Genomic DNA, 27,744 nt, shown 5'->3' with positions numbered 1-27,744 from the left:
TTTATGACTTCAACGTTCTTCAAAGAGTGTTTGTTTCTTATTTACCTTGTTATTCTTAGTTTAGGATTGATCCCCCCTCCAACTATCCACTGTGGTTTACCACCCTGCCTGTTCTTTGGTTTAGTAATTTGGCCAATTTAAATGGAGGGTGATAAAAGAGACTAGAAGGAATTACACAAAGGTAATGACGAGGATAAAGGGCGGGGGATGGTTGTACGTTTATAATTATGGGCTTTTTCTTTTGTTACTTTTACAAATTTTCAAATGGGGTTGTTATTTTTACAGTGGAAAAAAAATGTTGTTCTGGCTAGTGACTGTTGAAAGACAAAAACTAACAAAAACCAAAACCGTTATATATGTAGTCGCTTCACCAAAAGAATTTATAAATGTCCTCTTAGTAATGGAGTATCCATTTACATGTTTTTTTCCTTATCCTGTGGCCTTAAGCCAGGGGTCGGGAACCTTTTTGGCTGAGAGAGCCATGAACGCCACGTATTTTAAAATGTAATTTTGTGAGAGCCATACAATGACCCGTGTACGTTAAGCATTATCCAATAAAAATATGGTGTTGTCCCAGAGGACAGCTGTGATTGGCTCCAGCCACCCGCAACCATGAACATGAGCAGTAGGAAATGAATGGATTGTAATACATGAGAATGTTTTATATTTTTAACATTATTATTTTTATTAAAGATTTGTCTGCCGGGTAATAGCAAATGTTGGAGAGGCTGTGGCGAAAAAGGAACCCTCATTCACTGTTGGTGGGACTGTAAAGTAGTACAACCATTATGGAAGAAAGTATGGTGGTTCCTCAAAAAACTGCAAATAGAACTACCTTATGACCCAGCAATCCCTCTACTGGGTATATACCCCAAAACCTCAGAAACATTGATACGTGAAGACACATGTAGCCCCATGTTCATTGCAGCACTGTTCACAGTGGCCAAGACATGGAAACAACCAAAAAGCCCTTCAATAGAAGACTGGATAAAGAAGATGTGGCACATATACACTATGGAATACTACTCAGCCATAAGAAATGATGACATCAGATCATTTACAGCAAAATGGTGGGATCTTGATAACATTATAAGGAGTGAAATAAGTAAATCAGGAAAAAACAAGAACTACATGATTCCATACATTGGTGGAACATAAAAATGAGACTAAGAGACATGGACAAGAGTGTGGTGGTTACCAGGGGTGGGGGGAGGGAGGACATGGGAGGGAGGGAGGGAGAGAGTTAGGGGGAGGGGGAGGGGCACAGAGAACTAGATAGAGGGTGACGGAGGACAATCTGACTTTGGGCGAGGGGTTTGCAACATAATTTGATGACAAAATAACCTAGACATGTTTTCTTTTCTTTGAATATATGTACCCTGATTTATTAATGTCATCCCATTACCATTAATAAAAATTTATTAAAAAAAAAAAATTTGTCTGCAAGCCAGATGCAGCCATCAAAAGCCACATCTGGCTCGCGAGCCATAGGTTCCCGACCCCTGCTAAGCCTACTAACCTTTCATCATGTTTTAGTTTTCCTCACCTTCAGTAAGACACTATTTGTCACATCTGGTGGTTTTGAAGAAAAAATAGGTAACAGAAGTATGTATGTTTGGCACACAGTAGGTGTTCAAGAAATAATTTCCTGCCTTCTAATATTCTGAAATTTTTATTTATATGGTTAGGAATTTTTATTTTTTTATTTTTTATTTTTGTATTTTTCTGAAGCTGGAAATGGGGAGAGACAGTCAGACAGACTCCTGCATGCGCCCGACTGGGATCCACCCGGCACGCCCACCAGGGGCGATGCTCTGCCCACCTGGGGGCAATGCTCTGCCCCTCCGGGGCGTCGCTCTGCCAGGACCAGAGCCACTCTAGCGCCTGGGGCAGAGGCCAAGGAGCCATCCCCAGCGCCCGGGCCATCTTTGCTCCAATGGAGCCTTGGCTGCAGGAGGGGAAGAGAGAGACAGAGAGGAAGGAGGGGGGGGGGAGTAGAGAAGCAAATGGGCGCTTCTCCTATGTGTCCTGGCCGGAATCGAACCCGGGTCCCCCGCACGCCAGGCCCACGCTCTACTGCTGAGCCAACCGGCCAGGGCGGTTAGGAATTTTTAAATGTGGTTCTGGCTCTGTGTATCTGGGCATTACTACTTACCTTGATAAGAGATGGAAGCTAATTTGTTTACAGCCATAATTTGACATATATATTTTTTTTCTTTCTTTTTTCTTTCTTTTTTTTCTTAGAGATAGGCACAAATCTTAAGTTTTAGAAAACTTTAGTGAACATACTTAATTTTTCCTGTTTGGAGTTGATATAATTTGCTCCTAAATTGAGTTTTATTTTTCGTTAGTACAAAACATTTGGTGAAAACTAGAAATATAATGGAGAGATTGAATATCTAACATTTCAGTAAATTTAGGCAGACATGTAATTATTTTACTCAAAAAAATTTAGCTAAGTAAAGCAATAAGTGTAGTTGATATGGTGGGTTTATAATTATTAGAGATGAAATCACCACAATCTACTCAATCTAGAAAATGCCAGTTTTGAAAATATCAACTTAAAATATTTCATATGTTGAATCTATTGTTTTGGTGCTTTACCAACTAAAGCAGCTCTCAAGAATACACTCAAAGCTCAGCAGAAAAATTGTTCAAAGTAAATTAATTTGGCTGTCTTCATTTTATTATAAGATTAAGCAGCTTTAAAAATAGTATATGATTTTCTGAAGGCTACATAAGATGCCTGTATCAGGGAACAAAGTTTCAGGTGCTTTACTACCTATTAAATTTCCTGCTGGCTTTTGGAACTGTAGTAGAAGAATTATAAAAGAGGTAAGAATGACAGATGATGAATACAGCACTATTCTGGTTAATTCAGGATATTTTTTATGTATTTTCCTACCAGAAGCTTTAAAAATAATGTAGAAAATCCCTGATTTGTAATTTATTGGAAATTTTTGGAATGAATGTTGATGGTCTAAAGCTGTTTGACTAGTTAGACATTATCTGGTGTATCTTTTGGTTATCTGTAATGTGTATACAGTAGTGCCTCTGCACTGATTAATTTACTTGAATCTCACAAAACATTCTGCACATATAAAATCACTATAAAAATATGTACCAATTATTTATACGGATTTGTGATTTTTGTCTTGACCTTAATATCATTTTGAAGAATTACTCCTATGAGTTTGTATCCAGAATTATGTATGGACCTAAAGAGCATCTAGAGTTAATAAACATTTAAAAAATAAATTATATTAATTATACATCAGTACAATACAAAAAAAAGTCACAAATTTAACCACCAGAACTGTAACTTTTATTTGCTTATATATATTTTAATAAACAGGCTTACTCCATCTGTAAGACCCTGATAATGCCTCTTAGGAAATCATAGAAAAATAAAATACAATAATAATTTGTACTTTGTACAAAAATCGTAGTATGTTGCTCAGCAGGTAGTCTTGCTAAACACCATATTCTTTCAGCAAGTAGATGACCTATGTAATGCAATACACCACAAAAATCCCTCACAGAGAGCTAGCTAGCATTCTATAACACTATTGACTTGTAAGCATGCCAGCACATGAAAATTTACATGGGACATCATAATATTACAGTAGATTTGTATAAGATGAAAACAATGCCACTTTCAATAAGTATGGACTACTTCACTGTTATAGTAAAGTAGACAGTAGGTAGGATTGCAGTTCTATTGCTAACACCCTTTTACTGTATTTATCTCTCTACTATGTTGTGATACAACCAAAAAGGGAACATAGGCCATAAGGAACCTGAGTGGAAGGCATACATAGAGCTCTAAATAGTGATGTAATACCAAAAAGAATAAAAACCAATACAGTGCTGCAGTTCTTTCTTCTCATAAACAGATCCTTTCCTCCCTTTTGCAAGAGCAGATGGGCGCAGTGCTAAATCTATAACTAGTGATATTTGATGATAAATAAATTTATGACAGGTAACAAAGAGATTTTGAAAATCGCTTTTATACTTCTAAGAAGGAAAAATGTTTTCAGCTGCAGTTATTTATTAGCCAAATATTGCTCTACGAGGGATTAAATGTCTTAACTTAGATGTTATCTAGGTATTTTGTATAAACGTACTATTCAGTATTAATACACATTTTAGGATTTGTGATATAAATATTTTTAGAACTATTTCGAATACACTGCAGCTGTCAACATCTACCATTTAATCCTTGAAATGGCTGTTTATTAAAATGTTTCATCAAATACATATTTATATGTACACATATCTTTATATATTGGGTTATGCTAAAACAGCAGGAAAAAATTGGAGAGCAGTCTTATTCCATTGTTCACAATAGAATTTTACAATAAATTCAAAGAATAAATATGCACCTGTAAATTCCAACACGGTCAATTACATACAGCCTCTCCAGAAAGGAAGCTCCGTGCACAAAGAAAAGATCACTTATCATTCCTACGGACCGCAGGGCACTGTAACAGAACCACCATACTGCCCATTTGTTCTTCCTAAATGACAGATAGCATGGATAATTTTCATGTCATGTAAAAACAATCAAAAGGTATTGTTTTAATAAACAATTCGAGCCTGTCTTTTTCCTTTTTTTAAATTCAGATGAGTGTTTTTAAAATTTTAAATCCAAAAGAGTGTTTAAGAAATGGACAGCTTGAGTATACAATACACATCTTTCAGGATTAAACTCATTTTAATTTTCATAGGCTTTCAATGGTAACAGAATGGTTCGAAAATATTCCTGCCTTTTACTCTATAATAGACAAAATAAATAAATAAAAACCATGAGAAGGATCTATGGCATTAAGAAGTCCTCACTTCGTTGCTGTAAGTGGGAAAGAAGACTGTTAGGAGAGTCCTTGGAAAGCACAGAGTTTAGTTTCAGGTCTTTAAAATAAGATATCTCAAAAATATTTAGTGAAAATGGCTTTAAAACATTTATACAATAGGTCTTTTTTTTTTACGATGCTGTATAACAAATATTCATTGACTATGTATGCGATATACATGGATATATGTATGTGTGTGTACATATATATCTATATATATATTCATATATATTTACTTTCTCCCTTTTCAAATACTTACATCTTTCTCCTCTCCCATCCCCATGTTGACTTTTATCTCCTCTTGGTAAAATAAAACTACTCACACAGCAACATTCTTACTCTTCTATCACAAATCTATGGAACTATCTTGCATGTTACACACACTGCCTTCCCTCCCACTGCAGTTCTATGAGTCCTCTATCAAAAACTACCCTCCCTACTTATGCTATGAATTCTAACCCTTCTCCCTTTCATGGCTTTTTCTATAATTATATTCTCTCTTGTATGATCAGTGTTCCCCTTTCTACCACATCATTCTCAATATATACATATGCTCTAGCTTGCTTTCTCTGAAAACACACACATGAATCCCAGTCCTCTCTTGAACCCGTAAGTCCCTCCAGCTACGGCCCTATTTACCTTGCTTTCTTTACAGTCAAACTTTTGAAAAGTTGTTTATGGTACAGACTCCACTTTCTTTCTTAAAATATCTCTTAATCACTTCAACCAGGCTTTGACTTTACTACTTCATAGAGACTGCCCTTCTCAAGGTCTTGAATAACTTCCATGTTGCCAAGTTCAATGGCCATTTCTTTGTTGTTATCTTGGCTTCTTAAGAGCATTTAATCCAGATGACCAATTGCATTTGTTTCTTCTCCACCTTACCTTACACTTCTCAGTGTCCTCTATTGGTTTCTAATTCTCTGCCTAACTTTTAAACATTGGAATGCCCTAGATATTAATTGAGGCCTCCTTCTCTATTTCACAGCCTTTTCCTAGGTGATTTCAAAACTTTACATACCATGTATGTACTGATGACTTCTAAATATCGACGCTAGCCCTGACTGATCTTGAAACTCATATACGTACACCTGTCTACCTGACCTCTCCATCTGCACGTCTTAGGCTTTTATGTGTCTAAAACAAAACTCTTGATATTTCCCTCCACACCTGCTTCACCTGCACCACAATTGACTCAGTTTCTTATTCTTCCAATGCAGAATTTATCTTTGATTTTTTCTCTCTTTTTTCATTACTCACACCCAATACATTATGAGCAAGCCCTGTTTTCAAACATACCCCAATCCATCCACTTCTCTCCATCTTCTCTACTTGTACTTTAACAAAAGCCACTGTTATTATTTATTTTTGCTGGAACGATCGCAATTGCCTCATAGATGTCCTTTGACTCCATTTAAGTTTTGCCTCTGTCAGCTGTACTGTGCACCAAGCACACTGTTCTCTCAATCACTCCAAGATCCCACGCACGAAACTATTCCTGCTGCGTGGAATGCTCTTCCCACAGATATCCTCATGACGGGTTTGTCATGCTTTTCAGATATCAGCTTAAATGTCACACCCTCAGAGAAGATCTCCCTGACCACTTAATATAAAGAAGCTATAGTCATCATCATCAGCATAACAGGTACCACTATTTATTGTGTGTCTTTACCACTAGAAGGTCAGTTTTATGAAATGAGGTCTTTTGCTTGCTTGGTCCCCCTGTATTGTCAGTATTTTGGAACAGGGCACTGATACATGAAAATGTTCAATAAACATTATTTAATGAATGGACTAATAGATAAAGATATTTCTAAAACAAATCAGTATATATATGTATGCTCTGCCCATCTGGGGCCATTGCTGCTCCATTGCAACTGGAGCCATTTTTTTTTTACTGCCTGGGGCCATGGAGCCATCCTCAGCGTCTAGGGCCAATTTGAGTCAATCGAGCCTTGGCTGTGGGAGGGGAAATGAGAGAGGTGTGGAAGGGTGGAGAAGCAGATGGTCACTTCTCCTGTGTTCCCTGACTGGGAATTGAACCTGGGACTTCTACATGCTGGGCTGACGCTCTACCATTGAGCAAACCAGCCAGGGCCATAAAGTGGTGCTTTTAAAAAAACATTTAGAACTGAAAAGTGAAGGCAATCTCCTTGAAAGATAACAAACACTTAGAGATCATAAGATACAACATAAAACAATATATTTGCACCATATTTTTAAACATTTAAGACTAGTGTAAAAAATATGTAACTGCATAAAACATAAACTGAGTCTAAAAAACTACCCTTTCAATCCAATTATTTAAATCTGCATATTATATATACTTACTGCTTTATATTTAATAAAGTAGAAGAAAAAAACTTAATTTTTAATGGAAGTGACATATTAATATGTATAAAATGCTTTGACAGTTCAATATTGAATATATTTTTTTGGTAAAGTTTTTGATTATATATGTCTTAAAATGAAAAGAACTAGTATTATGGAAATATTAATAATTGCTCATATGGTCTATTGTTACAATTAAAAATATTAAAGTACTTTTGATATTTTGGTAATATTCCTTTTTAATTTTATACATCAATATAATTTTAACAAATAATAGTGGACTTAGTTGTTTTAGAATTTCACATCCTCAAAATGCATTTTAGTTTCAAAATGACCAGTTATGGTAACATAATTTTCAGTCACTCCTTTTAATAGTGTTTTTGCTTGTTTTTAACTATGAGGTAATTAATAGTTTAAACACAAACTCCTCTTCGTATTACCTTTCATCTTTTCTTCAATTTTAATGGGACTTGATCTCTTTTCATGTTCTGCATTCATGCTCTGCCTCTGATATTTTAAAAATAAAGTTATTGTAGAAGGTACAACTAACATTTTAGAAAACATAGATGGTTAATTAGCAATTATTTCTTCAAAATTCAAGGTTATGTGGTTTAAGTTTGCACTGCATATAAAATGAAGCCCAACTATAGTCTGTGAAAAATATCCAAAGAAATTTATATCCTGTAGTTATTCAAATTTCCAGTGATACAATCTAAGATAATAATTAACAAAATGATTAATAATGTATTAGAAATAAAGCACATATAGTAACATTTGAGATCATTTTCATATTTGTTAGGTCATATTGTTAGAGGCTCAGGTGTTGTGCCTCTTCCTCCCCAAAAGCTCCTGTTTGACATTTTGATTTTTTTCTCTTGATGACCTAAAAAAAACCCTGTAATTATATCAGAACTGTACATTTGTAAGAAAAAAATTTTTTTTTGCATAGTATAGCTATATTATTGTAATATTTGCTGAATACATATATATGGCATTGGAAGAAACATCACATTAAAGTAGATTAAAAATTTCAGTGACATTTATGCACATTAAACCTTATTTTCCAAGCAGTGCAGAAATTTTAAAAAGCCCCTATTATTTTTATTATTATATTGTCCACGATATTTAGTATTGTTTTAAAGGCGTTTTTTAATATATGTAATAATAGCTTGAGAACGGATTTTCAAACAAGTTAGATTTAACAATGCTAACATCAATCACATAAACCAAGAACACAGTGCATTCAGGTACAAGTTAGCAAAGTAGAGGCCAATGATTTTATTATAGAAACTTGCAAAGACCACAATTTTAAGCAGATTTATTTATTTATTTATTTATTTATTTATTTATTTATTTTTGCATTTTTCTGAAGCTGGAAACAGGGAGAGACAGTCAGACAGACTCCCGCATGCGCCCGACCGGGATCCACCCGGCACGCCCACCAGGGGCGACGCTCTGTCCACCAGGGGGCGATGCTCTGCCCATCCTGGGCGTCGCCATGTTGCGACCCTCCTGGGTGTCGCCATGTTGCGACCAGAGCCACTCTAGCGCCTGGGGCAGAGGCCACAGAGCCATCCCCAGCGCCCGGGCCATCTTTGCTCCAATGGAGCCTTGGCTGCGGGAGGGGAAGAGAGAGACAGAGAGGAAGGCGCGGCGGAGGGGTGGAGAAGCAAATGGGCAGTTCTCCTATGTGCCCTGGCCGGAAATCGAACCCGGGTCCTCCGCACGCTAGGCCGACGCTCTACCGCTGAGCCAACCGGCCAGGGCCTAAGCAGATTTATTTTAAAGACAAAAATAATGTGTGGCAATAAATAAAGCATGTCCAATGGAAGAAAAACATTACAACTAAATGTTGAAGAAGAGAATTTATTCTAAAAGCAATAGAAGAGGACATTTTAAATGAGGGAAAAATCTTGAAAGTGTATTGTTGCTCGGTTTTATGATTTAGCACTATTCATTCCATCTGTCATGATTTTGAACAGTTAAATGATATTTGGTCTTTCCAGAACAGAAGGAGATTATGTCTGTTCTAAGGATGATACTCTATAAATGTGCATAGAGATGTTTGTATCAAAATTGGTTATTGGGTAAGCTCACATTTAACTTATTAAAGCAAGGATATCTATCTTCAAAGTTAATAATGCCTAAATATAAAATTTGAATTAGATATATGAAAAATGAAGTTTCACGTGCCCTTGAGATTTCTTTGTAATAACATATGATTTTGGAATAAAGATAGTTCTCCCCTCAATAAAGCTAATGAGATGGAGACTCTGAGGCTGACGGAACCCTGAAACGGGCTGGCCTCCTTTTATTATTTCAGAGAACTTTTTAAAGCCATATCTCAGCTGTTCTGATTTATCGTTTGAGTTGATCATTTACCTTAAAGTAATTTTATTATGACGAAGACAGACAGAGCTTGCAAATAATGGAGAAACCTGGTTAAGGACAGAGCTTTACTTGACCAAGTTTTGCTAATTCTGATACTTTTCTAATATACAACTCCCAGGCAGTATTGTGAATATGTAATTTATTTTCTAATCTAATGTAGAAACCAAATCTTTATATTACATCTAAAAGCTATTTTTCATTCTCATCTGTCAGGTACTTCTTCTCTAAAGGTAGTAGAATTCTTTATGATTTTACCTTTTAAAAGAAACAAAGCAAAAGTTCTCTTAATTAAAAGCTCTCTTAGGGATTTAATGCTCCAATTAACCAGTGCAGAAATTCAAGCAAGAACCTTCCTTGGTTTTGTTCAAAAAGAACTTGGCTTTCAGTAGCAAAGTATAAAACCATAATAAAATGCCGGGGACTTGGTATCATTTAAGAGATACACAAAACTTTGTATTTGCCAGATTCTTTTTTCAAAAAGTTGAAGTTTATTCTGTTATTAGTTCTTTACTATCCTTAGCATATGAAATTTTTTTTAATAGTTTATTTTTTCAACACAGTAATTTTGAATCAATACTGATAAGCTAAAGGTAGACATTCTAATCTTAAATATTAAATATTCTTAAATATTAAAAAAGCAGATGTCAATAAAAACTCACTCTTTTGAACTAAGAGTAAGGAACCCATATCTTTAGATTAAGATGTAAATATCCTTTTTAAAAATTTTATGTAAACCCATCACTAATTTGAAATTTGAATTGAATTATTAGTTAAAAGAGAATTAATTAGAACTACTTACTGATGACTTGTATCTTATGGATCTTTTGATCTGTCCCCCCAGAAAACATGAATATCCTGTCATCCCCTTATAACATTAAGTAATTTTTTCATCCTAAGAAATCTTTAAAATACCTAATAGTCATTTTTTTCCCCCAGAGACAGAGAGAGTCAGAGAGAGGGACAGACAGGGACAGACAGACAGGAACAGAGAGATGAGAAGCATCAATCATTAGTCTTTCACCGAGCGTTGCAACACCTTAATTGTTCATTGATTGCTTTCTCATACATGCCTTGACCGCGGGCCTTCAGCAGACTGAGTAAACCCTTGCTCGAGCCAGCGACCTTGGGCCCAAGCTGGAGAGCTTTTGCTCAAACCAGATGAGCCCTCGCTCAAGCTGGCAACCTTGGGGTCTCGAACCTGGGTCCTTCGCATCCCAGTCCGACGCACTATCCACTGCGCCACCGCCCGGTCAGGCAATAGTCATTTTTTTTTAAAGGGAACAGTAAGAGAAAGATGGGTATTTACTTTCTGAATAAAGATTTTTTATGTTCCTTTACTTCACCTAGTAATTAATATGTTGGCTCTAGTCATGACTAATCATATCTTTCCCTGGTTAAATGTATCCTGTTTGAAAGAATTTTATGCAACCATTTCAGGTTCATTCTTATTATTATATTTTCTAAGACCAGTGAATTGGCTTAGGCAAGAGATGATTCGAGAATTGTTTTTAAAAAGTGGCCAATGTATTCTAATTAGAAGCAACTTTGAGGTAGCGAGTGTACACATGACCTGGAAAGTTTGCCACAGGACAAGAAAAAAAAGTGTGACGCCAGAGGAGGATCTACTGTTACCAGAGAGATGGTCTTGGAGAACGCACCAAGCATGCTGCCCTCTGCCGGAGGAAGTGCGGAGTGTTCTATAAGAATCTAAAGTGCAAATGATTTCTTTTCGGAGGGCTTGCAAACCCAATCACACTGGACGGAGGGAGTTTTACTTATTTATTTAATATATTTTTCTAGGGTAAGAACTAACCCCTAGTGACATGGCAGTCACAGCAAACATAGAAATTGGGCTCTAGCCTCTAGATTTTAAGCTTAAAAATTACTTGAAAGTAAAGACAGTATAACCAAACTCATCTTTGCCATAAAATTTTATGGGTGTAGGAGACACGTCTTAGACATTTGCTAAATTGAACTAAATGAAGTTTACACTGCCTTTAACGAACATTATAAAGACTGAAAATTTGTTGAAAATGTTGGTCATCAAACCCAAAAGTTAGGTGACTTCAGTGCCTGGTATCATAATGGAAGAATATGATCAATTTGATCCTACCAGATCCTCTACTTTTTGAAGTATCCAAAAGAAAAAATAGTGAAATATTTTTGGATCGAACATGAAGTAATATAAGTCTCTAACTTAATGAAATTTGAGGTTGGAAAAGTTAAGGTGATCTTACTTAAAGAAGTGATAGATCTAATTCTAATCTCTTTGTTATATAAAGACATACACCAACTATGAGATAACAGTTTTTAGTTTTTAAATTACTAATTTCTTTTGAATTAATAATATATTTCCTTAGCTAAAAGCTATAGAAAAAGATCATCATCATCCATTTTGAAATTACTTTCCAAACCACTTAATTTTCAGTTAATGTAAAGCAAGAAATCATGTTTTGTGAGTGCAAATATTCCCAGTTATATGGTAGGATCCAAAATATTAAAATATGATGTTTGCAACATTACTTTCTTCCCTCCACTGGTAGCATCTTTTATGGAGATCTGTAAGATCTTTCTGGATTTTCTGGGCTACCTTTCTTTTGCTGATAGGGGTAAGAGGTGGAGTGATAGGAACTGAGAAATGAAAAAGAGGGGGTGGAGGAATAAAGAGAGAACAGGGGTGGAGAAAAGAAGGTTTAGGAAAATCAATAAAGTAATAGAAAGACGATACCTAGTATTTGTGAAAATTTTGAGATAAGAGATTTAACCAGCTTATTTACCGAGTAGAAATTTGGTAGGGAAAGAAATAAAAATAAATTTTTAAAGAAATGAGGTTGAGAAATTGATAATGTAATTCATGCTTCACAATCTCTTCAGAGGAATTTCTGTAATGACTACTTTTCAAGGATTGGATTTGGATTTGTTTTCCATTCATGGACTGACACAGGCCTTAAAATTGTAGCTGTGAGTGTGTTTTATTCACATGACAGTTAAATAGATTTTGAAGAGTAGTTCAGAGTGAAATATGAGAAATCTTCTTATGGAATGCATAAGTTACGTATCACCAGTTATAAGGAAACAGCTCAAAAATGCTATAATTCTCAATTCTTCTTAAGCTAAGAGCTCTGCAATTTCTGATTACTTTTTTAATTTGATGATTTACATACCTAATCTTGATTGTGCATTGACTGGAAATTGACCACCCAGAAAATAAGATGAAAATGGTTTCTTCAACAGTTTGATTTTCAAAAGCCAAAAAGTCCCTCAGTAGTACAGGTTAGAAAATTTAAAATAATGCAGATATATGAATATATATGCATATTTTAGTTATCAAAGATTATTCCTGAAGGCTTGTGATCTATGGAAGTTACTAATTTTCTTCCTCTAATTAAGTTCTATGCTTATGCATATCAAAATTTTAATTACTGAATATGTACACCAGTAAATCTCAAAATATTTCAGGTAAAATTTTCAAATGAATTTGGTAATTTATGAAAGGTTAATATTCCTGGATATTGTGATACCCTTGGAACCATGGAATCCGTGATTGATAGGCAGTAAAGAAATAGATATCCTTATTTTTTAATGTTTCAGTTTAATATTGAATATATATTTCAACTTTGCGCTGACCATAATGAGATTCAAAATTACACACTTAGGATTATCATGCTTACAGTTCTGGAAAGTGTAAATGTAATTTTAGAGAAATTTGAAAGAGGATTTGGGTTAAGAGACAAGGTAAAAAGACAGTTTATAGAACTAAACATAGATGTTAGTAAAGAAAAGAAAAAGGATAATTTAACCAGATATAGGCGAGAACTGTACTTTTTTGAAGAAGAAATTTCTTAACAGAGAACTTCAATATGGCAAACACTGAATGCTCACCCCAAAGAAATTTAAATATTTCATCAAAAGTATACAGATGTTGCTGACAGGGTCCAATGGAAGACCATAATTATTCTATTCCTTATTTTTCTAAATATATTTTTATTGTATTATAAAAATAAATATATATGGTTAATAAATTTAATCTGCTTTACATCTGTTGTTATTATTTAATATATATTTGAAGACAGGTAAATATGGATATTTTATATTTCCTCTAAATGTATTCAGATTTGTGTGAATGCATCAAGCAAACTGCAGATAGTCTATGAGTGATGCACGACCATGCAGGTGGTGGCTGCGAAATGCTGCTATTTTTGACACACTTACTTAAAAAGTGATGGATATCCCACTTTTTTCTTTTTTAGTATACTTCAAGGAATATTTAGTATACTTCAAGGAATATTAATACAATATTAAAGACTCTTCCTTTTGTTCTACACATTTTTTCTTTTTGAAATAAGAAAAATTAAGCTGTGGTAGGCAAAAATCAGAAGACAAATCAGCAAGAAAATAAATATGTGCAAAGATATAGCCTAATGGAACAATAACCAAATCTGAAAAAAAGAAAAAAAAAGAAAGAAAAGAAACAGAGAGTCTCTTTTAATAGCAAGAAAGCTACTTTCACACACACACACACAAATGTAATTTAAGTATGAATTTGAGAATGTGGGTAAGCACCTTTATTTCTGAGATCAAGTAAACTCTGACTTAGGAAATCAGCATCTTTAGACGACCTGGCCTTTTTATTTTTCTCCTTTGACACATCCTCCCTACTCTCACACTTAGCATGGGCTGTTTTCTTTTTCTTTTTCTTTTTTTTTTTACTTTCACAAGGAACAGCTGATTTCATCATTCAATTTGTTCATTATACAGCACTATTTTGATAAGCTGATTGTTTGATACAATAAAAAATATATTTGCCTTTTTCACTGCCTCCGAGAAGATTATGACAACAGCATACCTTACCTGTGTTCATGTTTTTATGTTACAATGAACCCAGGGTGACACAAAATTCATATGTGCTCACATGTTAGAGCTGTCTGTGTGTCCTCTCTGGAGTATGCAATGGCATACCTGTCTCTCGGCAGGTTTGGGAAACAGCTCAGTATGTTCATGTAACTTATTTTTATGAATAAGACAAAAATTCTTAGACTTCCAAAATGCAGTGATATCGGACAGTGAGCTATAGATGTGTTTATTTTGTCAGGCCACCATACGACTATTATAAAATTCTGTTTAAATTAATCTTTTTTTCCATTAAACCCAAAGCTATAATCTTAGATTTTTTTATTCCAGCAATTCTATTGAGAATAACTAATTTCATCAGTGCTTTGATAATTACTTTTGAAAACTTATGAAGAAGAGCCGAGGGAACAGTCAAGTTTGTATTCTGTACTTCACTCCGTGAAAGCCTTTAGAGCAACGGACCTCACGATCTTTCTAGGGGTGATGTTTATAAGGTAGTGGAGAAATGCATGATAGCACTATAGTTTATAAAAAATTAGAGGGGAAAAGCCTCTAAACTACCACCTACTATGAAATATGTGGGACGTTATCAAGTTTATTTTAAAAAAATAGACAAACCGCCAGCCTTAGAAGATTTGAAAGCACAGTATGATTCTCTTTTTTTTCCCTCCCCAACAACCTTCTTCTCACCACAGCCACATCTGACAGGAATTCCCTACATGAAAGCATTGCTCGTTTTTGTAAATCTAACATCAGACACCAACAGTTAAACCATTATAAAATAAAGTACCTATATGACCCACAGAATTAAGTAGAATTATCTAACAAATAAATGTGCATGTCAATTTGGAAGCTACTAGATCACAAAGCATGAAAATAAGGTCAACTATTTCTTTCTCATCTACCTTCAAACTCTAAATACATCATTAAGTAAACCACACCGGCGCAAATTCCTTTCCGTTAAGTCCCTGAATACTTCCCGAATACTGTTACACCAAGTTACACGTCCATGCTGAGTTATTTACCCTTGGTGTAGCGACAGTCTGCAGGGGGCCAAGCTTTTAGTTGCAGGTTATTCAGAGAGGAGCTATGAAGCATGGTTTTAAAATCCAGGCTGGAAGCATAAACAAAAGGTGTGTGTCCCATAGTTGAAATAGGAGACTGCAGTTTGTGAAATGATGTTTGGAGAGTCAGAAGAGAGGGTAGTAGAGAGGGTATCTTTCGGTATAGAAATGCTGAGGCACAGAACACCGGCGCTTGTCGCTCTTTCATACATGAAATCCTTTCTCCTGTATGTGCATCATGTGTAAACGTAACGTCTGTATACTGCTGACTATTCGTCTCTGGTGTCCAATGAGAACGACTCCAATTCTTCTAATGTCACTGAGATAGATAGACAGACAGATAGATAGAGAAGGCAGGGAAGGAAGGAAAAAGAGAGAATATAAATCGGAGATACAAATGAACATTAAGAGTGTGTTACTTTCTTATTCTCTCTGGTGCCAGAGAATAAATACATCAAGTTAACTTCAAATTTAAGGGTACAGCAAAATTTCAAATTCGGGCACATATGTAATACTCAGACATTTCATAGGCACAAAGGTAATATAATTTAGGCAATTATATACATTTTCAACAGTGTTAGCAAAATTCTATGTAGGGTAGAATATATAATGTGGAATTCCTTTGAGTTTTCAGGGTCTTTCATTAACCTGATAAAGAATGCCATTGTATTATATTGAACCATATGAAATTGCCATTACTGTTTTAAAACAATAGCAATTTTATATGGCTCAACCTACTAGTTTTAGTATCTAATCTTTTAAGCACATCTTGCACACTTTTATTGCACCCAGCAAAGGATACTCTTTGAGAGAGTGGGAAATGCCTGGCCTAATAATATAGAGGAGGAACTCTGAAATACATGATGATATTGTATTATTACAATTATTATATTTGATGAAGCAGTAGGAATCGACTATACAAGATTAGCATATGTAAGAAATGATTTGCCAAGATAAAATTATGTTGATGTAAAGTCTATGATGCGAACAAGCATGATATGCATTTGGTAAATCATTATAAAATTTTAAATAGCTATTTGAATTAAATATATTCTTTTAAAGAATAGTAGTAAAAATGCAATGTCCAACTTCCACTAGAACGAGTCTGAAATGGTGGGGAAAGATGTGGAAATGCCACAGTAGCTTTAGAAAAAAATAGCTTAACCATGGTGTCCCTTAATACAGTATTTGCATTTATAATCTCCTGGGTGGAACATCTAAATCCAACAATAAAACTGATACCACTTACTCAATGCTCATTCTTGAAATCAGGTCAAATGTTGTAAACCCTGACGCCACGAAGTTACTCTTATATTGCCCCATTTTTATAGAGTCCAGCCAGTCACCCACTGTGACAGACAAAGGGTATTCAGGAACTTCACCAGGGGACTCTGGCATTCTACAAGGGAAAAAACAAAACAAAGCCAAACAAAGAAAGATGGATACCATTTAAAGCCAGACAAAGCAAGAAACATCCAACTCTCTTTCTTCCTTTTATAATACTCACATCTGATGTTCCCATCTTCTATTTTTTAAACTCTCTAATTTCCATCATATTCTAATCAACCACTTTTATCTGTTCAGTTTTATTTATCAATTATTTTGTATTTTTCTGCTTTCTGTCGCTACTGGGTCTTATACTTGATATATCATGAGAAAACTCACATTTTTTTTCTAACTTGTCTTTACTTTTTCTCTTGCATAAAATTGTGGTTTCATATCTGAGGAATACCTACCAGTAGAGAACCAGTCATAAGCTGTTCCCTCTTATACTCTCTGATTTGTGACTGAATCCAAAAAGCCCTTTTGCTCTTTTCACATTTGCTATGGTAGTCCCTTCTGTTTTTTATGGTAGAATCATTGATCAAGCCTCCATTTATTTGTTCTCATTCAACAACAATTCATTATTTATTAAAAAGTAATTTCTGCTGTCAACTGCATGAATAAAACTTATATACATCCAAGCATAGAATAATATATCCCAAAGCACAGATATTAATAAGGCACGAAAGAAAACAAAATCAATGCAAGGTTGAGTTAATAAGAAAACGGAATCCAGCATTGCTGGGTTTTAAAGTAAGTGATGCAGAAATCTGTCTTTTTGTTTCTCAGATCTGATGCAAAGTGCATTCCAGGAGGGGATAGTTTTGTAGTTTTAGTATAAAAATAATGTGAAGGTATTATTTTGGAAAATCCAGGGGATATGCGGCAGACAGAATAGAATGGAATTTACTTTAGAAATTGTAATAAAAACAACTCAGAATTAGGTATTTAAGTCATTCTGGCAATAAACCTTATTATTCTCCTTACTGAATAACATGAAAATTAATGTTAACAATATTCTGTATGGTTTAAAAATTACTTTTTATTAAAAATGATTTTATAGTAATAAGCATGTTATTTGCCTTTTAGAGTAATACATATATAATTTTTAAAATTATTAGGTCTAGAGTCTATATTACATAGTAAAACAGTAACAATTTTTTAAAATAATTGCTATTTGAGTCAACTCAGTATTTTTTTATTTTCTTTTTATTATAATATATATATTTTTTTATTTAGTGAGAGGAGGGGAGGCAGAGACAGACTCTTGCAGGCGCTCTAACCAGGATCCACCTGGCAAGCCCACTAGGGGGCGATGCTCTGCCCAGCTGTGTCCCTTGCTCTGTTGCAACCAGAGCCATTTTCTAGCACCTGAGGTGGAGGCCATGGAGTCATCCTCAGCGCCTGGGGCCAACTTGCTCTAATTGAGGCATGGCTGCAGGAGGGGAGGAGAAGAGGGGGGCAGAGAGAGAGAGAGAGAGAGAGAGAGAAGCGAGAGGAGGAGGGATGGAGAAGCAGATGGTTGCTTCGCCTGTGTTCCCTGACCAGGAATCAAACCCAGGACATCCACATGCTGGGCCAATGCTCTACTGCTGAACCAACTGGCCAGGGCTAGTATTTTCTAAATAATAAAAAAATTTTCACATTTGAAGCAAAACACTGAATTATTTTTATTAGAATTCTGAAGGTTAATCCAAAATTTTTTTACTTTGCTTTTTATTATTTATAAAGTTAAAGAATGAAAGACTCTATAGAGACTTAACCAGAGCCATAATTTTTAACATTCACATTTGGAATATTTCATTATGTTTTTACCATTTCATATTTGAACTATTTCAGCTTTAACTAGAACTGATACTTTATGAGCATATGTGTTTAAACCACACAAAATAAGAATACCTCTATTGTGAACAGAATGGCATATGTCTGCAATGTAACCTGGTATTATTCTGTTAAAAATTACAGGCGTGGGACTTAGGTGCTAAGGCCAGTGCATAAGGTAAAAATTGAAAGAGAATTTCTAACAATCAAAATTACTCTTAAAATTTTTTTTAAACTACCCTTAAATGACCAGTGCCTGGGTCTCTGGGAGTACAAAAGCCAATGATGTTATGTATAGCCATACAAGTTGTACATGATCAACTCCTAAGGACTCTCAAAGGTGCCCCTTTTAATTGCTCGGGACGGAGTCCCTACTAAAGGCTTAGAATTCATTTCTGTGGTTTTTCATTGATTGCTATATTGACTTCCTTTTTCCTAAATTGTGGTCTAGTTGAAGGTGGGAATAGAGGAAAGAGAGGTGATTGGCTAATCCAGGGTCTTTTGCTCTTTATCTATAATTGAAATTTACATAAACTAAATGTGTGTATCTTGTGACTACACAGTAGTCCATATTGAGTCTGGTTACTCTTAAGAGTGACTTGTGTCCTGCCTTGCCCATCTGGCTCAGTGGTAGAACATTGGCCTGGCATGTGGAAGTCCCTGGTTCGATTCCTGGCCAGGGCACACAGGAGAAGTGCCCATCGGCTTCTCCACCGTTACCCCTCTGTTTTCTCTTTCTCTGTCTCTTCCCCTCCTGCAGCCAAGGCTCCATTGGAGCAAAGTTGGCTTGGGCACTGAGGATGGCTCCATGGCCTCCACCTCAGGTGCTAGAATGGCTCCGGTTGTAATGGAGCAACGTCCCAGATGGGCAGAGCATCGCCCCCTTGTGGGCATGTCTGGTGGATCTCGGCCCAGCACGCATGCAGGAGTAGGTTTCCCTGCTTCTCACTTCAGAAAAATACAAAACAAAACAAAAACAAACAAACAAAAACCCAAGAGTGACTTGTGTCCTTTTTACCACTTCTCAAATCTGCTATCATATTTCCTATTTTAGATGCTAAGCTACATTCTCCTCACCTGTGCTATAAATTGCAATATTATTTGATTGTGGGCAGTTTTATTCTAAATATCAGAATGGCGCATATTCGACCCTAAACAAAGATTAGTCATGTCCAAAGGTTGGAAAACTGTTATAGCAACCACCAGTAAATATTTTAATTGTTATTATATTTGTTCATTTCCTAGAGGTGTTTATATTCATAAAACAAATATATCAGATAAATACAAATTCATATATCAATACAAAATAATAAATGTTTCTATGAAAAACAGAGTTAAACAGCATTTCTTTTTGTATTTTTTCTGAAGTTAGAAGCAAGAAGGCAGTCAGACAGACTCCCGCATGTGCCCAAATGGGATCCACCCAGCATGCCCACCAGGGGGTGATGCTCTGCCCATATGAGGTGTTGCTCCGTTGCAACTGGAGCCATTCTAGTGCCTGAGGCGGAGGCCGTGGAGCCGTCCTCAGTGCCCGGGCCAACTTTGCTCCAATGGAGCCTTGGCTGTGGGAGGAGGAGAGATAGAGAGGAAGGAGAGGGGGAAGGGTGGAAAAGCAGATGGGCACTTCTCCTGTGTGCCCTGGCCGGGGATCGAACCTGGGACTTACACACACCGGGCTGATGCTCTACCACTGAGCCAACTGGCCAGGGCTAAACAGCATTTTTAATTGTAGCATTTCTCAGTCTTCACTATTCAAATGTCCAGTGTGACTATATAGGAGGATTTAGAATAGCTTCTTCATTGCTTTCCTAAATTATCTGACCAGTTTCTATGGAACATACTTTAGGAAATACTGCTGTAGTAATCTCACTAAGTTTAAATGTCATAATGTCTAGGATCTGGTTATTACTTACTAACATAAATAAAACCACACATTTAAAAAACCTAATGTCCTATTTAAAAAATATCTGGCGCTCATATCTTTTAATTACTTGTCCAAGAAATTTGTTGAAATTGAACAAAATTGAAAGAGTGTATTTCAGTGACTTTCCTTTCATACTTGGATTCCATTCTTGATGCACAGGCAGTCAGGTGACTTGCACAAGATAAGGCTGAGCTTCACCTATTTCATGTAATTGGTGAGTTGAAATGTAATTTGCTAATTTTGTGTCCTTACTATAGAAAGGTCATGGAAGGATATTCTGTATACTAAATGACTGAAATGGCCTATTTCTCTGCTGAGAAGCAGAATGTTTCAATATCATAATCCCCTTTCTCTCCACACATCTTTAGTAACCTAGTTACTCTTTGGCCTTTATACAACTGCTTTGGCAGTTGATTTAGCAAGGTCAGGGACCCTCTCACTGTTCACAAACACTGTGCAATAACCCTTCTTTCAGCTTATCTTATAACAGAGTTGAAAAATGTTGCCTGTTTTCTGACTTTGAGGGTTGGGTGCCATCACCCTCACATGAATTCTCTGGAATACTGCCTAATAAACAATAAACACCCTTTCTTATCAACCATGTACAATGATAAATTCAGTCTGCTATTTGCTGAGTACTTAGAAATTTCTGCTCCTTTGTGATTAGTGGGAGCTGCCCACCTGAGAAATGTCATTCCAGCAAAACCTACAGCTCACATTCTAAAAAGCACATATTATAGAACAGAAGGTCAAGGGTCTACTACTTTCCTTCAGAAAAATGAGGAGGGGGTAGCATTAGGAAATCCCAAGTATAAATTATGATCGATTTAGATTAGTGAAAAGGCTGGAGTAGAGCTAGAATAGGTCATGATACAGTTTAAGGTCCAAGAAATATATATTTTCAATAAATCTAAATATATAAAAAAAATAGGACTGATACAGCCAAGAAGTTTTTATTCTAATGAGTCCTTTCAGTTGACAATAGTATTAGTAGCCTTTTGATCCAGAACATTCTTAGATAGCTTATCACTAGGTATCAGAACTGCCGTTAAAAAACAAGAAGGTCTTTCAGACACAACTGGGACAGACCTATCAGTACAAAGGGCAGGGAGGTCGGGGGGGGGCGGCTGATCAAGGCAAAGGGGTTCAGAACCACACACCAGCAGTTACAAGACAGTCCTGGAGATGTGAAGTACAGCACGGGGGATACAGTCAGTAATACTGGAGTAATTATCTGGGGTTCCAGATGGGTCCTTGAAATATCGGGGGACCCCTTTGTGAAATAGGTCCATGTCCATCCACTATGTTGTCCACCTGAAACTAATACCAAATAATATTGCATGTAAACTGTTATTGAAAAATAAATTTTAAAAAAAGCAAAGTTTTTATCCTCAAAAGTTTTTCATGTTTTATATCCATCATGTAAATATGACAGTAATAAATCTGTTAAAACTGATTCAAGAAAGTAGTGTTTGAGAAGCACCACTGCAAGGTAAGATTTTGTTTTAATAGAAAACCATTACATCCATTACATACTTAGAAGCTTTTCTTCCCTTACTACTATAACATAACCTCTTTCTTCCTAGCGCTTATATCTGTCTATGGGTAGCAGAACTGTACAGACAAGGCCTGTTCTATTCTATATTCCCTTTATTTCAAATATTTGTAAATATTTTGCATGTTTCAACAGTCTTCATAGCTACTATTCAAGTGAGTAATAATTATTAATTCCCTAAAATTAGACTTTTAGGTTGCTAACATTTTTTTTTATTATTATAGATGATTAAACAGGGTTAAAGCATGTATTTTTTTTTTTTTTTGCTTCAGTTGAATTACTTCTTTGGGGAATATCTATAAGAAAAAAAAAATTAAGAGTAAGTTTAAAGTCCCTGATGGCAGGAGCCAAAGCTCACGTCTTTCGATTTTCTTTAGGCCTTACCACATGCTGCAAGTATTACAAAAATTCATTGAATAATTGATGACTTGGACTTGATTATTCTTCACAGAAAAGTTTGGTCCATGACAGAATGGCTGATTCATATTGAATAATCTATTTTTATTTAATTCCATTAAGTGGAAGAATCAGTGCCTATTGATGCAATGGTCAGTCTATTAAAAAATATGCTGTTTTACAGCTCAGATAAGGGCCTAATATCCAAAATATACAAAGAACTCATAAAACTCAACAACAAACAAACAAACAATCCCATAAAAAAATGGGAAGAGGATATGAATAGACATTTCTCCCAGGAAGAAATACAAATGGCCAACAGATATATGAAAAGATGCTCATCTTCTTTAGCTATTAGAGAAATGCAAATCAAAACGGCAATGAGATATCACCTCACACCTGTTCGATTAGCTATTATTAGCAAGACAGGTAATAGCAAATGTTGGAGAGGCTGTGGAGAAAAAGGAACCCTCATACACTGTTGGTGGGAATGTAAAGTAGTACAACCATTATGGAAGAAAGTATGGTGGTTCCTCAAAAAACCGAAAATAGAACTACCTTATGACCCAGCAATCCCTCTACTGGGTATATATCCCAAAAACTCAGAAACATTGATACGTAAAGACACATGCAGCCCCATGTTTATTGCAGCATTGTTCACAGTGGCCAGGACATGGAAACAACCAAAAATCCCATCAATAGATGACTGGATAAAGAAGATGTGGCACATATACACTATGGAATACTACTCAGCCATAAGAAATGATGACATCGGAACATTTACAGCAAAATGGTGGGATCTTGATAACATGATACAAAGCGAAATAAGTAAATCAGAAAAAACCAGGAACTGCATTATTCCATACGTAGGTGGGTCATAAAAGTGAAACTAAGAGACACTGATAAGAGTGTGGTGGTTACGGGGGGGAGGGGGGAATGGGAGAGAGAAAGGGGGTGGGGAGGGGCACAAAGAAAACAAGATAGAAGGTGACAGAGGACAATCTGACTTTGGGTGGTGGGTATGCAACATAATTGAACGACAAGATAACCTGGACTTGTTATCTTTGAATATATGTATCCTGATTTATTGATGTCACCCCATTAAAAAAATAAAATTATTAAAAAAAATATGCTGTTTACTTAATGTAGTCCTTGTTTTGTGACAATGTTTGCTTATCTCTGTCTGTGTAGGTTTCAGAGTGGAGGAAGAGGCAGTGAGAGGTGGTTATACGACCTAGCACCACAAAATCAGCATGAATCCTTTCCAATATCAATGCTTTTACATGGATTTCTCTTCTCATGACTCAGGAGCTGCACTTCATACTATTTAGTTAACCCATAAAATAATGTCTGAATTACTACCTACCTAAACTTTGAAGGCAGAATTTATTTAATCGGATGAAAACCATTGATCTTTCTACAATTAGGCCTAAACAGTCAACTTAAACACAAGTTGAATTAACGAAAGAATTTTTATATTCTTTAAAAACGTTAAAGTGTAATTTTACTCAAAATGCTATAAAATCCACAGAACCACATGACTCTTTCATGCTATGGGCAATATCTTTTTGTTTCAACCAACCTAACTCTCCACAGTGTAAAATTGGAAGCATGAATTACTTTTTGTCAGCCTTGTATTTTCAGAAAGTCTTCAGGATTTTTTACTGATACGATTATTTAATTCTCATAATAAGCTTGGAAATTAGGGGAAAGTATGAAGGAATAAAAGTCAAAGCAAAATTTAAAATTATAGGTATGTTTGAACATTAGGAGGGACAGATGCAGAATATGTTTAAAAAGCTCACATAATTCTGAATACCAGTGCACGGTCCCTATAGCTAGAGTAATAGATGATTGAACCTCAAGGAAAAGCCTGTTTGTGTGAAGAAATAACACAGAGATAGAAACAGACTTCATATCACATGCCAATTATAATTCATTAGCAGTGGTGTCAAAATGTGGTCTTGAGAAGAATACTGAGGTAGCATTTGGGCTCAGTGGGAGAGTGTTGTGATGATTAGTAATGTCCGCCATAACAAGGGAAACAGCAAAGCATATATTTACCAGCACTGGAAAAATTCAATCTACAAAAATGCCTGAGGATGTAATTCTGGAACTATGTTGCTGCCACAGTTTCCTCATTTCTCTGTTTTGCTGTAGTTTCTACTTTCTTTTTTTTTTTTTTTCAAGTAATGGTCTTCAAGTAGCTGAGCATTACAGGAGTGTACTGGCAGGATAGGATATATGGACTATTAACTTACTACTTATTCCTATGAATGAGGGCATATTCTCTATCTACATCTTCGTAGTTGTAGTGGAATATAAAATAGGCTGTGGCCCACTATAAATTCTTTTTAGGGGATTTTAGTATAATATCCCATCTATGCAGGCTGATTAGTCCAGAGAAAAATCTCTCTGAAAATGTAAAAATGTACCCACTTTTTTATAATCACTTTTTTTTTTTCCTGAAGTTGGAAATGGGGAGGCAGTCAGACAGACTCCTACATGCGCCTGACCGGGATCCACCCGGCATGCCCACCAGGGGGCGATGCTCTGCCCATCTGGGGCGTTGCTCTATTGCAACCAGGGCCATTCTAGTGCCTGAGACAGAGGCCATGGAGACCTCCTCAGCGCCCGGGCCAACTTTGCTCCAATGGAGCCTTGGCTGCAGGAGGGAAAGAGAGAGACAGAGAGGAAGGAGAGGGGGAGGGGTGGAGAAGCAGATGGGTGCTTCTCCTGTGTGCCCTGGCCGGGAATCGAACCCGGGACTCCTGCATGCCAGGCCGATGCTCTACCACTGAGCCAACCGGCCAGGGCTTATAATCACATTTTTGAAACAGGGCTGCACTGGGGAAAATCTTGGCATTTTGTGTGATCGCATCCTGCATGGCAGAAAGAACAAGGGCTTGGCAGTCAGTGCACCTTGTACCAAGTCCTGATCTACTACTAATCCTAGGCTGTGTCACTTTGGGAAAGTTAGCCTCTTTAAGTCTTCATTTCCTTATCTGAGGGATGGAAATAATAGCGAGGAATAAATGACTTAACAGCTGAAAGTGCCTAGTACAATGCCTGGCGCATACTAGGTTCTAAAAATTACAGTAAAAGTATTTTTATTGATAACGTGTATAAGATTTTATATCTAATACTAATACTATACTATATAGTATTAATATTAGATTAGTATTAGTAATACTGTAGTCTTACTAATTACTAATTACTACAATATTAGTCTTAGTATTAACATTAGTATTATTATCTTGTGCCAACAGTTTATGTAAATTGAACTTAGATTTTTCTACTGGGTAGAAGTTTCACACTTCCTGATGAGCTTTGCTAATCCCTCAATTCTACAGTGGGTTTTGTCCAGCTAGTTATTTCTGTCATAAAAACATCATTAAAAGTGTTTGTTACAGAAGTCAAACAAAACAAGGTCACCATGAATTGGTATATAGAGATAACAATTTAGCAAGTGCTGATTATGTACAACTTAGCATTGAGCAAGATCTTTTCAAAATGAGTGGAAAAATTTGTATTAAATTGTTGAAAGTTATTGCCCTCTGAAGACAGCATTAAAGGTGTTTAGTAACTGGATGGAAGGAGACAGTACCATTTAATTTTATAATGTTAACTCATAGTTCTTTAAAGCAGAGGTGCTGAATTAAGATACGGTACTCGTTTGAATTTTTCCCTACCTTCATGATTAATGTATTACTGAAAGCCAAGTGCAAAAGTTCAACTAGATTTAAATATACTAAGAACTGGTAGTTCCAGTTCCTAAAAGCTAAAATATAAAATCTTGTAGGTAGTGAGAATATTCCTAAGTGCCATGGCCTGAACAGAACATGATCTTTCAGACAGGTGGTCATCAAAGACTGGGCCATCTGGTCAACTGCTGCCCATCCCTGGATCAGACCTTTTTTAGCTGATTTTGTCAAGGAGGCTATAATCTGGAAAATTCTTTGACAGTGACATTCTAGGGATCTGGATTAGAGATTATAGGACAGTTATTTATTTATTTAGACAGAGACAGGTGAGAGAGACAGAGAGAGGGACAGATAGGGACAGACAGGAAGGGAGAGAGATGAGAAGCATCAATTCTCTGTTGTGGCATCTTAGTTGTTCATTGATTGCTTTCTCATATGTGCCTTGATGGAGGTTGGGGGGCTATAGCAGAGTGAGTGACTCCTTGCTCATGCCAGTGACCTTGGGCTCAAGCCAGTAACCATGGGGTCATGTCTATGATCCCATGCTCAAGCCAGCAACCCTGCACTTAAGCTGGCAACCTCGGGGTTTTGAACCTGGATCCTCTGCATCCCAGTCTGATGCTCTACCCACTGCACCACCGCTGGGTCAGGCAGGATAGTTATTTTCTTTATTACACTGCAGCACTGTCCAAAAGGGCATTGGTTAGCTGACATCAACATAGCGCACTCAGTAGGCTGCAGCATGTGGAGGAAGAAGGGTTGGGGTTGAGGAGGCTGGAGAATGAACATGTACAACAATGTGGATGGGGCTGGGAAAGTTGGGCTGGGTGAATGAACAGCCATATACTCATCAACCCACTTCGTGCTATTAAACGACTGGGCCCTAGAGGTAAGCCTGCACTCTACGGGAGTACACTGGACTTGAGGCTGAGAGTAACTACCAACCTGATCATGAGGGTCGGGGAGAGGGAGCGAGAGGTATTGCAAATGCCATGGCCAGGCAACTGCTTCCCGTTGCCATTCTTCATGGCCTTGGCCTCAAGCCGGGCCTCTTCTCCCAGGGGCTAAGCACCATGCAATGGCTACAAATAATGCTTTGAAAGGAGGTTATAGGGCATCACTGTAGAATAAATTAATTTGAAATTTGAAATTCACACTTATAAAAGGATAGACTGCCTGTATTATTAAGGTACTTCTGCAAAATTATTTTTTACAATGAACTGATTTAAGGTTGTACTTATAATAGCACTATGTTCACTTATATGTCCCCATCTCTTCTTGAGTAGGAGAGAAAGCAAGAAGGTTGGGGACCGCACAGAGCTCTGGCTGCTCCCCTAGGAGTGTGTCAGGCCCAAGAATAGCAGCATTATTTGGAGAGGCTGCACCAAATACAGCAAGCCTTCTCTGACTGGCATCGCTTCCACTGGGTGTTCTGTCTTTTGAAAGGAAGTATTACAGGTACAAGGTGATGAAAATTTCAATATGTTAGTATAAAATGGCCAAGCTGTGAGTTTCCCAGACTTCATCATCT

General features: G+C 36.4%; 2 protein-coding genes across 3 annotated transcripts in view; both read right to left on the bottom strand.

Moving 5' to 3' along the window:
* LOC136311648 (endogenous retrovirus group K member 113 Env polyprotein-like) overlaps positions 1 to 27,744 on the bottom strand; it is a 284,697-nt gene that overhangs the window by 79,602 nt on the left and 177,351 nt on the right. The gene's annotated exons all lie outside the window — the stretch shown is intronic.
* EPHA6 (EPH receptor A6) overlaps positions 15,499 to 27,744 on the bottom strand; it is a 903,626-nt gene continuing 891,380 nt past the window's right edge. For both annotated transcript variants that reach the window (XM_066240843.1, XM_066240844.1), the window contains 2 exons: positions 16,740 to 16,889; positions 15,499 to 15,809 (listed from right to left, as the gene is read on the bottom strand). In XM_066240843.1, coding sequence (XP_066096940.1) covers positions 15,695 to 15,809; positions 16,740 to 16,889 — 265 coding nt within the window. In that variant the 3' untranslated portion in view covers positions 15,499 to 15,694. The remainder of the gene's footprint in view (positions 15,810 to 16,739; positions 16,890 to 27,744) is intronic.

The sequence above is a fragment of the Saccopteryx bilineata genome, chromosome 8, assembly GCF_036850765.1.
Source record: "Saccopteryx bilineata isolate mSacBil1 chromosome 8, mSacBil1_pri_phased_curated, whole genome shotgun sequence".
Classification (NCBI taxonomy): domain Eukaryota; kingdom Metazoa; phylum Chordata; class Mammalia; order Chiroptera; family Emballonuridae; genus Saccopteryx; species Saccopteryx bilineata.
Note: the sequence above shows the minus strand (reverse complement) of the source record. Positions and strands in the feature narration are given on the sequence as shown.